The sequence below is a fragment of the Gymnodraco acuticeps genome, unplaced genomic scaffold, assembly GCF_902827175.1.
Source record: "Gymnodraco acuticeps unplaced genomic scaffold, fGymAcu1.1, whole genome shotgun sequence".
In the NCBI taxonomy this organism is placed as follows: domain Eukaryota; kingdom Metazoa; phylum Chordata; class Actinopteri; order Perciformes; family Bathydraconidae; genus Gymnodraco; species Gymnodraco acuticeps.
The window spans coordinates 4758529-4772652 of NW_022989799.1; the positions used below are offsets into that span (position 1 = coordinate 4758529).

A 14124-nucleotide genomic window follows, 5' to 3' on the forward strand; every position below is an offset into this window, starting at 1 on the left:
GTCTCCTTGCAGTATCAACACTAATTCGGCTGACTTTTATATTTGATCCAATTGGTAGATAGGCTGTATTTACACCATAAAGGTGCACAGTTGATATAAAGGGACACCTAGTGGTTAAAGCATGTTATTGAATTTCATTATTTTTATTATTAGATATTAATAGGATCCCTATAAAGTATATTCATTACTAGTTATTCTCTACTAATAGTTAATTAAAGACGGTATATAATGACTATTTTGCACATCCCTTTCAAGATTTCAAGATTTTCTAAGGTTTATTGACATATCATATAGGCCTACACAACTATGGTGTAGTTCTGCATTGAATGAAAAACTTGGGTTTATAGTACATTAGTTACAATAGTGCATTACAAGACATCTATCAATATTTGTGCATACCTCCAGCAATGTTAACTATGTTGAAGCACTTATTTTAACTGATATTATACATAATGTATTATACTCTTATAAGATGTATGTAGATATTTCATCTCCGGCCTTGTCAGGTATTGAACAATCAATAAATAAAGAACACAGAATTGTTAAATATAAAACACAGAATTTGTGTGATTATACTAAATGATTTACAAATAAACACCACTGCATATTTACAACTGTTACACATGCTGATGTAACGCAAATGTTCCAACTTGGGATCAATAAAGTATATCTTATCTTAAGCTGATCGATGGCTACTGCCACATTTGCAAAATTTGCCTCTGAACCTTGACAAGTGCATGTTTCAGGCTTATCAATTAATGTAATGTAATGTAATGTTATCAATTAACAACAGGGGTCACAAACATAAGACCAGCTGTTAAATAAAGCTCTTCTGACCTTAGCTGGCATGTGTGTATATATATTAATGCTGCCCATTATGGGCACAAGCAATTTTCACCCATTTATTAATTATATGTTTTAAATGTGAGTGTTTCCTATCCCCTAAACCTCCAGGGATGTACACAGTTTAATACTGGCCACTTCTTATTATGGGAAATATGAAAACGTCTTTTAAAACTACAACTCCCAGTAGAGACGTGCCATAGATAGAGAACATGTTGCCAAACACAATAGCCAGCATGTGTAGTTCTGGGGACGGGGTGGGGGAGACGCGGTGGTCCCGTTCAAATCCAGTTTTGGACAGTCTGCCGTGGTTCCATCCCATTTCAAGTGCTGTTTGAGGCTCGGTGTAACCCTCGGAGCACACTCTCCAATCTTCTGCCATCCTTTACTCCGAAAAAATATTTGTTTCTCCGAATCGAAGGGGAAAAATACAAAAGCATTGCACACAATTTAAACCAATCAATGTTGTGTAATTAACAAGGATAATCTGGTGTTTTTTAGTCGATGAGTAGTGCAGATATCACTGTAAAATCAATCGACAGTAAGGGGAATACTTACTTCCGGGTGTACAATTCTCCGTTATCCAATGGGAATGGACGCTCACAATGCCTTTAAGGGCAGCCGACACAAACGAATGCCGTGCTTCCATGAGCGTTAAATCCCGCCGCAGATGGGAATACATTGCAATCAGTTGAAAGCTATTTGCGTCCCTTTATGAAGCTGAAGGAGCCTAGGAGCGTCACAACTGCACGCCACGGACACTGACCAAACGTCGCTCCTGGACGATTATGGAGTGAGAGTGTGTTGGAGTGCCACGTGACAATTTCGTACAGTGGTATCTTTTATTTGTCAGATGTCCCAACCCCTATCCATGAAGCACTTTTTTAATCTCCATCTTCATTTTATATAATTTTGACAGCTTGTTGCTGAATCAGGGCCTTGCATCTGTGGTGAACCCACATTTGGCTCCATTTTAGCTGATGCTAGAACATTTAGAGCAACACTGCCTCCCCCCTCCTGGAGCCTTTGTACTACATGCTTTATCCTGCATCCTGTCCTCAGTTGTACGGGAATACAGTTCCCTATTTTTCTTTCCTGATTACTTTACCCCTTACATGTATTCTGTTAAGCCGGCAGAGCTTTATTATGTCCTCTTTATGGAGGTTCATATATGTATTTTGTGCCTCTACTGTGACATGTCTCCATGCTTTTAAAGGTGTCCTATCATTCAAAATGCACTTTTTGATGTATTTTATACATAAATATGTGTCCCTGGTGTGTCAGGGAACTCGCAAAGTGTCAAAAAACAAAACCCTCTCTTTTCCTCCGTACACAAATCTCTAAAAACGGGGGTACAACGGAGCTGATCCAGATTTGCGTCCGATATGACTTAATATCAGAAATGTGGACCCACGGCCCAATCAGAAACATTGCTGTCGGAAACAATGCCTGACGTGTTTTGGATGTAATATGGTCTTTGTTTACATTAGCAAGTATTGCTAACAGTCAGAGCTAACCTGTACTGGAGAGGGTATGTGTAAAAAAGCAGGAAATAAAAAAAGGTAAACCCGCAAGAGAAAAAGCATTTGAGTTCCAAACTGTTTCAGAAATAGTCCTTGATGTGGTTTGGAACATGATGACGTTTAATAACGGCAACATTTAACTGTATCTGCCGGTAGAATTCTGAGCAGGCATTAGCTCCGCCTCCTCCTTTTTTTTCTTCCAGCTAAGGACCCAAAATCAGCGTTTCTCTAACAGGACTGGAATAGAGGGATATGAGGGATGTCAAAAATGCATGATCTGTTTGTATTTTGAGCAAAACACATCATAGACATGTTTTTTATATATTTGTATATATCTGAGACTCATAATATATGCCTACAAATAGCATAATAGGAGACCTTTAATGTTCAAAAAGCTCTTTCTTTTTCTCATACTGCCTGTGCTATAGCACCTCTTTTCACCCTCTGTCTGAAACCAGAGCACTGTCTGCTCTGATTGGTGAGCTGTCTGACTGTTGTGCAATAGAAATGCAAGTGTTACATAGTGATGTCAATATGGAGAGAAGCTCCCTCTGGAGGGAACACAGGAATGTTACCCTTTGCAGACCACTTGCATGCACAAACACCTATAGAACACACCACAGGAGATGGAAAATCCACAAAGCATAACAGGGCCTCTTTAAGGAATGTTTACTCCAACAAAAATCAGTCACTTCCACACTGAGGTTACTTTAGACTGCACAGGCATTCAATAACGTTTTTATTCTTCTGTTTTGCTGTTTCACTATGTTGGCTTATATAGCTTATTCTGATCTTTTTTTAGCAAGGCAAAAAAGAAAAGTAAAAAAGATATGACAAGTTGCTAACTGTTTTATTACTATTTGTGTGTTGCAGTGATGCTCTCAAGAGGGATTATTTCCGACTGCCTGGGCTGGCCATGGTGTCTATTAAGTGCTCCCCGTACCACATTGGGGATAAATGTGTCCTCATGGGCGATGCCGCACACGCAGTGGTGCCTTTCTACGGGCAGGGCATGAACGCTGTGAGTAACACTCAATCGAGGAGAACAAAAAAGGCAGAAAAATAACTAAATAGAAACTCATCTGTACATTTGTAATTAATAGGGCTTTGAGGACTGCATTGTGTTCGACGAAATAATGGAGCAGCTCAATGAGGATTTCAGTAAGTACTTTTGAAATGAGCATGGATTAAATGAGACAGAGGATTTCATAACAAAGTGTGGCCTTTTTCCTTTGTGTGTCCACCCAGGTGCTGTCCTGCCTGAGTATACCAGAGTGCGAGTTCCAGACGATCACGCCATCGCAGACTTGGCCATGTACAACTACATTGAAGTAATGCATATGTATTTGATATGTCCAATTTAACTAAATCAGTATTGATGTGGGCCGGTCAACCAAAAAAAAAGAGCTGATGGAAGCTTTGAAGATCTGTAAAGCTGAGTATGGGATAATTAGTTCAAATTATTTTTACCTTCTTAGCTCTGACCTTTTTACCTCTGACAACCAATCAGATAACAGCTGTATGAAGCGGTGCAAGCTATCAGGGGACATAACCATAGAAACAAAACTTAACTAGCTGTTTAATTGGAAGGTCAGTGGTTGGATCCCCATGACGATGTGTCATTGGGCAAGATACCTTACCCCAATGAGATATGAGACTGATAAATGTGATCAGGCAGAATTTTAGCCACCTTTAGCTTTGCAGTGTTGTCATCAAGCCACCATGTAGTTTGTTTGTAGCATTTAGTTAGCTATTTAGTTTTATTGTTTTGCATCTCTTTTAGTCGTTTTAAGTGTCTTTGTGGTCATTTTGATTCACTTCCTGGTTGGCACGTGTCTCGTTGACAGACAATAGGCTTGTTTGAGACGAGCTGTGGCTCGCCTCGAGAGTAGACGAGAATAGCCGATCGCAGCCGGGGGAGGTCTCAAAAAGCTCGCCTGAAGTCGGACAGCTCGGATTCTTCTTCTTCTTCTTCTTCTTCTTCTTCTTCTTCTTCTTCTTCTTCTTCTTCTTCTTCTTCTTCTTCTTCTTCTTCTTCTTCTTATTCGTATGCTTCTTCTGTCTTCTTCTTATTCTTCTCTTTATTCTTCTCTCTTCTTCTTCTTCTTCTTCTTCTTCTTCTTCTGTCTATTCTCTTCTTCTTCTTCTTCTTCTTCTTCTTCTTCTTCTTCTTCTTCTTCTTCTTCTTCTTCTTCTTCTTCTTCTTCTTCTTCTTCTTCTTCTTCTTCTTCTTCTTCTTCTTGGGTGAAAATGTGAATGGAAGTGGCGACGTAAAACTGACACAAAACAACAACAAACTTTTGCCGAGCCAATTGGAGAGTTTCATCAGCAGCACGTGGTAAAAACCACCAATGAGCGCTCAGCTCGAGATACCAGTGAGTCGTTTCCCATCAAGCATTTCGCTTCCGCAGCCCGTGGAGAGGAACTGCGCCGCCTCGCCGCTCTCTCAAGTCTGCGGGTGTCTTTGTCCCGCGAGATTTCAACGTCTCATGTAGGCGAGCCTCCAGAGCAAGTCGGACAAAATGACTAACCATCATGCAACGCACTAGCAAGACGGTGATCACAATTGCGCAGGTCTCGCTTGTCTCAAACAAGCCTATTGTGTAGCTAAGGACCAATGGTCGTTGACACTTTGGGCCCCTGGTCTTGTCCTGGTAGGCCCGTTCACTACCCGTAAAAGACCCTTCATAATGAGGAAAGTCAGTTCTGGGTGTAGAGATTTACATCTGACAGGAAGCCAGCTCCCTAACACTCCAATACAATTCAGGCTCTCCAAAAGCCATAAATTGGCACTTTGTGTTAGCTTGATCCCCAAATATTTCAGAGTAAATTAGACTCTTGAGTTTCAGGAAATTGCGTTATGAATGAAAGGTGGTTCACTTCACTAAACACTTGTCCTTTTTGTTTTTGTTGTAGATGAGAGCCCATGTCAACTCAAAGTGGTTCCTTTTCAGAAAACATCTCGACAACTTCCTCCACTTCCTCCTGCCAAATACAATAGTTCCACTTTACACAATGGTAAGTGTCCTAGTGAACTAACTAATCAATGTCTGATACAAGAAGACGTTTTCATTTCTGTACTTCACTGCCTCCAGGTCACTTTCACCAGGACAAGGTACCATAAGGCTGTGGACCGCTGGCAATGGCAGGACAAAGTAAGAAAATCGGTCTTCTCTTTAGACTCTTTTATTTCATCTTTACTGCGTACAATTTCATTTTATGATATATTTCCAGTGGTGGTAGAAGCGTAAATAATTGTTTTGAGTAAAAGTAGAATTACTATGGTCTGTGAATACTACATTTCAAGAAAAAGTCCTGAATTTTAAATCAGCATATTGTGTGTTTTATATGTAAAAAGTAACTAAGTTTAAAATAAATATGATATTTGCCTCTTAATTGTTATGATTGGTCAACCGCTTAGAGTGGTCCCTCCCCCTAGCATATCACAAACAACGTTTTGGAGTAATAGCCAATAGAAGAACTGACTGACTGATTGAACCACAGCAATATTGTTTTAGAGTTTTTATATGTTTAACTGCTATGCCTGTCATCTTTGCTCTATGTGCTTGTGTTGTCTCCTGGGTTCTGTAGTGCCCGGAGTCTGTCTTTTTATTTGTTTTCTTCCCAAACCCCATCCCCTCAGGAAGCCTTTGCCTCCTGTCAGGTCATCATTGTAAATAAGAATTTGTTCTTAATTGATTTTCCTGGATAAATAAAGGTTCTACTACTACTACTACTAGAAGCGCGAGTGTTAGAGTCCAATGGGGCGTTTCAGGCCGGGGGGAGTGTGTGGGAGAGAAACTCCCTCTGAAGCAGGGGTGTCCAACTCAATTTCATCGCGGGCCACATAGGCATTATGGTTGCACTCAACCCCCGGGCCTTGAGTTTGACACCCATGCTCTGAAGGGTACACAGGGATGTTAGCCTTTGCAGACCATTAACATGCACACAAACCTAGAGAACACACTACAGGAAAGGGAAAACCCCCAAAAGCATAATAGGTCGCCTTCATTTACTTTATTGTTTGTACTTATAAACTTTATTCCCAAATACAGCTTTGCAGCACCATTTTTTTTCTTCTTCTGATTTCTGTTGTTGGATGTCATGAGACAGTTAGTCCTTGGTACTGTGTTAAACTGTCTGATGACCTGATGTCTTCTGCAGTAATGGTCCCCTGTCAGGAGGACAGCCGGGATTTAACAACCTCTTTTGTCAATTGTTTCGACCCGGTGGAATTTTGGGGCAAAAGCTAGATAACCTGAACAGACACAAAATGCTCCGTTTTAGTTAAGCTCACACACACAATGTTATGAACATACAGGTTCACCTACTGAATTAAAAACAGAACAAATGAAGCAAAGAAAGTGAAAACCATAAAGCAGATTCGGGCAATAGGCGTATAGATTCACTCTTAGAGTATTAGCCTACAGAACGGTACAGCTGACAGAGAAGAGACAACATCTGATCCTTTACAACAAACACTAGATGCTCTTTCTAGGGTTTTTAGTAACATTATTATCCTGAGTTATCCCCAATTTTGAAAAATGGACAGTGATCTGATAACTTTTTTTTTGTATGTAACTAAGGGAATACAGTTACCTTTTTTCTTTAATCCTGATTACGTAATCCCGTTACATGTAATCCATTACTCCCTAAACCTGAGATATTTTAAAGAGAATGGCCTGTCGGCAGCACAAAGAAAAATGCATTATACCAATTTATACACAAAACTAGGTTTATTTTTTAAACCTAATCACTTTTTTACATAAAACAAAGTTAGATTTTGTCCAATACAGTTTGATATAAATATATCAACAAGTAACATGTAATATCATTACTGCTAAGACAATATCCATTTATTCTAGGAAACTTTATTTTTGTACATGTTCAGCTAATGTTTTAAAAGATGGCATAGGTTACAGCAGCAGTTCATCTTCAGTTCATCCCTAAATTAGTTAAAAACAACGAAATAGGACCAACTAATGGCCTAGAGTAGAGTAAAGTATGACAGTTTGTTTTTTATGATGTGCTTGATGCTTTCAATCTATGAATGTTCCTCAAAAAGGAATTCATTTAAAAAGGGAAGGTGTTAGGAATTAAAAAGTGTGTGTGCATAAAGCTGATCCCTATTTAATTAATTGAAGTACTCTTCACAGGTGATAAACCGCGGCCTGCTGTTCGGTGCGACAGGAGCTGTTTTGGGAGGCTCCTACCTTCTCATTAAAAATCCTCCTGATATCAACAAGCTTATCATCCCCACTGAGAAGATGTGGGCCAGGCTCATGTCCCTCTGGACCAACTGAGACCCGGCTCCGATCTGACAGACAAGTGCATCAAACATGAGAAATGAGAGAATCCATATTGTGAAAAGAGTTTGATTGAATCATCTTATAACCACAATGAAGGCTCTGCCAGCCTATACATGTTGGTGAATAGTGACTGTCCTAACCTACTGTAACTAATACAAGTTATAAAGATTGATAATTATATAAAATGCATTCTGTTTAACTGATTATGTTACTGAATAATGTTTTATATTATTTCCATGCATCATCATTTTCACAATTTTCAGGCTACATGCTGTGTGAGATATTCCATACATTTCTAATAAATGCCTCATTGTTACTGTTAGATCTTTCATACATCATTGAATTTATGCAGAATGAGGGACTTCTTTCAAATCTATCATTTAGGCCACTTGGGGGCCGTGGAAACCAGTTATAAACCCATATTCAGTTCTGGAACTTGTTAGCAAGTTTTGGACAGCAACATGGTCATTCATTTGGAGACGTGTTTGTGTCTACCTGAGGAATATTCGTCAAATTCTCAATTTGTTTGCTCCGGGTTTGGTCTTTACCAACCCCCTTGACAAATATCTGTCTCTTTAGGTGCTAAAAGCTCTTGTTTTATGTTCAGCAGCCAGTTGCCAACAGTGCTGTGTGGGGCTTAGTAGGTCAAGTACAGATGCTTTTATTGAGATTCTTCTCTTATCATTGCTGCCAGAACCTCTAACAGCAAACCAGAACAGTACATTTGTGGGTGGAACAGCAAAACGTAATATATGAATGTTCTGTAAAGGTGAGATTTTTCTTTAAATTTGCCAATATATTCCCATTGAGAGAAAAACATGTTTTAGCCAAGAGTTTCACATTACTTACACACAGCCAACAGACCTAGAACAAAACAGCAAAAGTACATAAAAAATGTCACATAAAAAAACAAGCAACAGACTTAAAACAAGCTGCTAAGCTCTGTAAGTACACGTGGGTTATCCCTAATACATTTTCATATTGTTTCAACTGATATTGTTGTTATAAAATGTGACTTTTATAGAAATAGTTTGATGTATTGGAAACATCTTTGTCTTTAAATGTAGTAAAAGATCACTCAAAGATGTATTTTCTTATCTGAGTGTCACCTAAAATGTCTGACTGAACTGACGAGAGGATTCTCACATTCTTCTTCTGAATAGGACATTTCTACATGCCTCTAAAAATCTGATATGCATACGTATCCTGCACAAGATAGTGCGTAGAATATGTCACAAATGACACCTATCTTTGTCTTATAGGCAAACAGAGACTGATTGACAGGAAAACTCAACACCGGCAAAGAAAGTTTAAACCTCGAGCACAAAGCGGATTGTCAGTACATAGAGCGAGAGTTAGCATTAACTTAATGAACATTTGGACATCAAACAAGGACGATTTTTGGATGTAGACCCTGGATCTTCCCTCCATATCTCTAAATATCCCAAGATAGTATTGTGTGTTTCACAACATTTCTATGTCAGCCACTGCCAGTCAAAACCTTCCAAGCTAACATTCTAAAACATAAAATATGCTAACTATTAAGATCTGTCATGCCTGTAAATTGCCAATTTTGGTCTGCAACAGGAATCAACCATGTACAGTATGGCTACATTTCCACTGACTGAGAAAATAATCTTGACGCTGAAACTCATCACTCATGGAACTCGCAAGAAGATGGTAGATTTTGAAAGTAAACTCTCCAAAAATAAGACTATTGGCCAAAACCAAGTCGTATTTATCTTTTAAAGACTTAGAAAGGGTTATTAATGCCTTCGTAACCTCAAGACTGGATTACTGCAACTCTCTATACGTGGGTATGGACCAGGCCTCAATTAAACGCCTGCAGCTAGTCCAAAATGCAGCTGCACATCTACTGACTGGCCACAAAAAGCGTGACCACATCACCCCAATTCTGGCCTCTCCACACTGGCTTCCAATTCGGTTCCGAATTGATTTTAAAATCCTTTTATTTGTTTTTTGCTCCGGCCTATATAGCTGAACTCCTCCAGCGCTACACCCCAGCCAGAGCTTTAAGGTCTGCTGACCAGCTGCTGCTGGTAGTGCCCAAGACCAGGCTCAAAACCAGAGGGCACCGAGCCTTCGCAGCAGCTGGCCCCAGGCTCTGGAACCCCTCCATGTGAGGTCGGCCCAGACCCTAGGGGTTTTTAGATCTACTCTTAAAACACACTTCTTCTCCCTGGCCTTCTAGTCAGAGCGGAGCACGACTCATGACTTTTCCCTGTGTTTTTTATATATCTGTTGTAATTTATTGTCTTTTATTGTGATTGTAGTAATGTGTTTTTATTACATGTACAGCACTTTGGCTCGACCAAAAATCGTTTTAAATGTGCTTTATAGATAAAATATAAATAAACTTGATTTAAAAAAGTTCTAGAAACCTTCTTTATTTCAGACAGAGCATTTGATTTATTAATTGCTGTCAGGATGTTAAAACAATTTCAACAAACACAACGCAACATGTTTTGAGGAAGATTACCAACGTAACTTCAGCAAGATACCAAACAAGTGTAATTCAATAACTATTCTTTAAACTAAACGCATAAAAAGACACCTCACTGACTAAGTCACATGTCTCCAAGGATTAAGGGTTTTATCAGCTATGGAAATCCATTCATCAAGTCTATTCATAGCTGACAGGCCAGGATGTTATGAAAGGAGTGTCTCACTGGCGCATACTCTCATCGCCTCTTATAATTACACTCCTGTAGTCCTTATCTGTGGTGATCCACCAAATGTCATTTCACAGTTCCTGCTATCGTCAATCCGGAGATTAATTTAAAGTCACATAAACTAGGTAGCTATAAATAGGATCTCTTTATTGAATCCATACTAAATAATGTCAGTTTGCTAGCTAAGGAGCTAAGGCCTGTTTGTGTGGTTGTACATGCTTACAGTTGGGTACCAACCAAATAATGTAGGCCTACTCAGTTCCATAACACTGCTAAAAACTCCAAACAGTTCTGCAGTTGTGAAATGAGGCCTTTTTGAATAATGTTTTGTTACATCATTATATCACCATAGCTGATGTCAAACTACCTGCTTAGACAACACAGTGCAACGAGGTTCAGCTGAGGTCTCGGGCTAACATGTAGTCTTAACAAGTTAATAACTGTGTATATACATAGAAATATCCCGGGAGGTTAGAGAGGGTTATTTTGGTTTGATTTAGGTCTTAAGACATAGTGATGGTGGGGTGAGAAGTCCCGTCCTTGCGGATCAGAGTGGCCTGATTTGAATGACATTAACCTCCGCAGGGCTTCTAGCCTTGGAGGTCACATCCATTTGGTGGAAGTCATTGCTGGTGATGATAAAGACAATGGAGGAGGAGCTGAAAGTCACCCTCTTCTTAGGTCGGTTCCTGCTGCCGTAGTTTCCGGACATGACGATCGGTCGTATGGGCCGTTGGACCGGAGTCATGGGGCGCTCTTTGAGGCTGTGCTGCAACCAAGACAGCCGCGAGCACAGCAGCTGCAGCAAACAGCGCCGGAACTGTGAGGGGGAAGCAAGATTAAAGGATAGTACTTAAGAAAAGGGATGAAATGTCACCCTTTCCTCACTCATCTGTCTGTCAAACACACAGGACCAGCGTTTAAAAATGCCAGTAAACTGAGACAAATGTAAGACACAGTTTCAGACCTACACAAACAATAATGAATACTGAAGGAATACATGGTTTACCATTATACAGCTTCTTTTTATCACCAATGTAGGTGATTGAAATGTGTAAATTATGGAATAATTATACTTAATACAAATTATTAATGTAAAACAGGGAAAACCCTGACACCTGGACTATGATGCAGATTTTATTCTCATTAGAAATATATCTCTTTCCACTATTTGGTAACAGTGGCAAATTAATGTCTGCACTATTTTGGGCAAAAATCTTCCGACAAATGCTCATAAAATACCCGTTTATTTTACAATGATAATAAATCCCTTTTCTACTGAAACCACAAACTGGAGCAGCACCAGAGGAAAACAAATCGCTGCCCCTATTGGAGATGACATTGATTTGCCCTATCGAATTCTCACTTCAGCTGTGGTCACTGGAGGGGAAATAATTGGCGGAACACACAGAAAAGTTCCCAATCAGAACTCTGTAGCAAAAACGGAATATATCCAAGATGCAACACGTTGGCTCTGCAGAGATCGTTGAGTCTTTTTATTGACCTCACCCTCACAGAGCAAGAAGGGGAGCAGAGTCCCATAGTTGCAGGTTTTTAAGTGCATCCAGAACAGATCAAAAGTTATTGACTGCAGTTTTCAAATCTATTATTTACAGAACTTTAGGACTACCAACCTTTCTGCTCATGAACACATAGATGAGGGGGTTGTAGGCCGCGCTGGACTTGGCAAAGAACGAGGGGATGATGGCCACCATGGGAGAAACCATGCTCTTTCTGCCGAAGGCCTCCAACATGGACACTACAGCGTAGGGCGTCCAACACACAAGGAAGCAGGTGATCATCAGCAAAAACATAGCGGCCATCTTCTTCTCGTACCGCAAGATCCTGATGATCTGAACCGTCTGAAGGTCCTGGATGGAGCGCAGCTACAAGGAACAGGAGAGAGAAAGATGCTATCATAAGGGGTATGATTATTCAATTATATGAAACATTTACTTTAATTAAATGTATTGTCAAAAAAATGTCACATAACTGTAATAGATTAGTTGAAAGCAATAATATTAAGTTGAACCTAATATTTTTAATTTAAACTTAATATTATTGCTTTAAACTAACCTAATACAGATATGGGAAATCTGTTGCTATATAATACATAACTACTCAGTGCAGATGATTAAGGGTTTGATACATATGATTAAAGAACAGTTTCTCAAAGTGGTTTTAATATCATTCTCAAGAACTCAACCTTTCTTTGCTAGTAATCCTTTGTAGCAAAATTCTGCTTATCTCACAGGCTGCGCATATGTTTCAGAATGAATTAGGTTTGAGTATCCAGAAAAGGTCAAACCTTCTGTTTTTAATCTTCTTTCTTGTGACCTCCGATTCATCTTCTGATCCCTCCTGATCCCAAGATAAGACTGATTCAAACAACCTTTAACAAACTCTGTATGAATATTACAGTTATTCTTATTTCTTACTGACAACTAATTTTGCAAATAATTGAGAATTTTGCACTGTGTTTTGGAACCAAAATAACAACTGAGGTAGTTTGACTCGCCTCAAGAAATCATGGTGCTAAACAGGAGCAAGTACAATACAAAACATGTGCTTGTTATGACAAAGTGCCTTCTTTTTGATTAGCACATTGTCTTCGGTGAGATCAGATCAAATACAAATGTTTCTTGAATTAACAGCCCTAATGCTTACTTTGTAATCATATTTTCCAATGCAGCTTTGCCTGGGAGAGAAACAGAAATAAAGGCGAGGAGGGAAAAAAATGAAATTGGCAATAAACCACTTTGGTTTCTACATGTCACTGATATCATCAAATAAGCTCTGTGTTTGGTGGAATATAGAAGGTAATGGAACTTAACTTGACAAATTATGGACATGGCATATTGACAGTGATTAAGACCAAAGGCTACTTTGGTTATTGGATTATGCGAATTGCAAAGGGGAAAGGAATCATTAAATCAGTGAAGTGCAATATCTACTTAGCCTATAGTTTGCTAATATAGTTGCATCTCTTTTTCAGGAACTCCCTGATCACTTTTACAAAGCTTTTTATTGGCGTCCCGGCTCTTCCCCAGAGTTTGCCGCTTGGTCATGACGTGAATAAACATGAAAACCTGACTAAACATGAAATGACAGACATAATACATAAACATAACTAACACATTTGATGACACAACAAAAGGCACTGTTTGGCAAATACATTATCACTATTCTTAGATAATACACAATATTTGAAAACACTTTGAATACAAACAACCAAATGCATGCAGGAATGGACCCTGTACTGAACTTACAAAACTTACACGTGTAAGACATTTTGATAAGCTAGCCGAGTACAGTTAGCTTAACTTGCTTTTTCACTAAGCGGCCTGACGTCCGACTGTCAAACTTTGGCTAGAGTTACATAAATTAACTGACAAAATTATTTGTATTAATTACTTTCTTTGTCTCTTGAGTTACCATGTCCATTGAGGGAGTTCAGCAAAGGGCGTGGCCTAGTGCTGAGGACTCATAAATACTGCAAGGGGCCGATTGGGACAAACCACCTTCTTCCATGTTAAAGGGGGGATTTGGGTTATGTCAGTGTCCTTTGTATTTTCTGTTACTATTAATTATCCCTTGGTTTCAACTTGGTTTGGCCAAGCCACTATATAGGTTCCTTGGTTTTTCATTGTAGCAGGTCAGTTTGTTGAGTTAACACCTGTTAAGTTGATGCCATGTTTCTTTGAGGTATTTTCCTGTTGACCTCTTTTATAGGCCTAGTTAGTGATGGCAAAATGA

At 39.3% G+C, this 14124-nt stretch overlaps 2 protein-coding genes across 4 annotated transcripts in view; one reads left to right on the top strand and one right to left on the bottom strand.

Moving 5' to 3' along the window:
* The window catches only part of LOC117551442 (kynurenine 3-monooxygenase), a 34760-nt gene extending 26896 nt beyond the window's left edge, over nt 1-7864 (top strand). The window contains exons 11-16 of the mRNA XM_034224344.1: nt 3240-3387; nt 3470-3527; nt 3615-3697; nt 5283-5384; nt 5462-5521; nt 7523-7864. Of these exons, the coding sequence (XP_034080235.1) occupies nt 3240-3387; nt 3470-3527; nt 3615-3697; nt 5283-5384; nt 5462-5521; nt 7523-7669 (598 nt within the window). The 3' untranslated portion in view covers nt 7670-7864. The remainder of the gene's footprint in view (nt 1-3239; nt 3388-3469; nt 3528-3614; nt 3698-5282; nt 5385-5461; nt 5522-7522) is intronic.
* Nucleotides 7865-10081: 2217 nt separating this feature from the next.
* On the bottom strand, nt 10082-13816 carry opn3 (opsin 3). 3 transcript variants are annotated; one of them, XM_034223003.1, is made up of 4 exons: nt 13036-13066; nt 12677-12772; nt 12003-12254; nt 10082-11188 (listed from the first exon to the last, which is right to left on the bottom strand). In XM_034223003.1, exons 3-4 carry the CDS (start codon nt 12189-12191, stop codon nt 10916-10918), a joined length of 462 nt encoding a protein of 153 aa, XP_034078894.1. In that variant the 5' UTR covers nt 12192-12254; nt 12677-12772; nt 13036-13066; the 3' UTR covers nt 10082-10915. The 3 variants fall into 3 exon arrangements, with proteins under 3 accessions (XP_034078894.1, XP_034078880.1, XP_034078888.1); XM_034222989.1 differs by lacking the exons at nt 12677-12772; nt 13036-13066 and adding an exon at nt 13783-13816; XM_034222997.1 differs by lacking the exons at nt 12677-12772; nt 13036-13066 and adding an exon at nt 13804-13814.
* Between the last annotated feature and the right edge of the window lie 308 nt (nt 13817-14124).

Bases quoted from the DNA above. Each gene is read 5' to 3' on its own strand.
- opn3 (XM_034222989.1), bottom strand. From the start codon at position 13,812: ATGGACATGGTAACTCAAGAGACAAAGAAA. The intron at 12,255-13,782 runs GTAATTAATACA...TGTTCCTTGTAG, and splicing joins TAACTCAAGAGACAAAGAAA to CTGCGCTCCATCCAGGACCT. The intron at 11,189-12,002 runs GTTGGTAGTCCT...TCCCCCTCACAG, and splicing joins ATGTGTTCATGAGCAGAAAG to TTCCGGCGCTGTTTGCTGCA.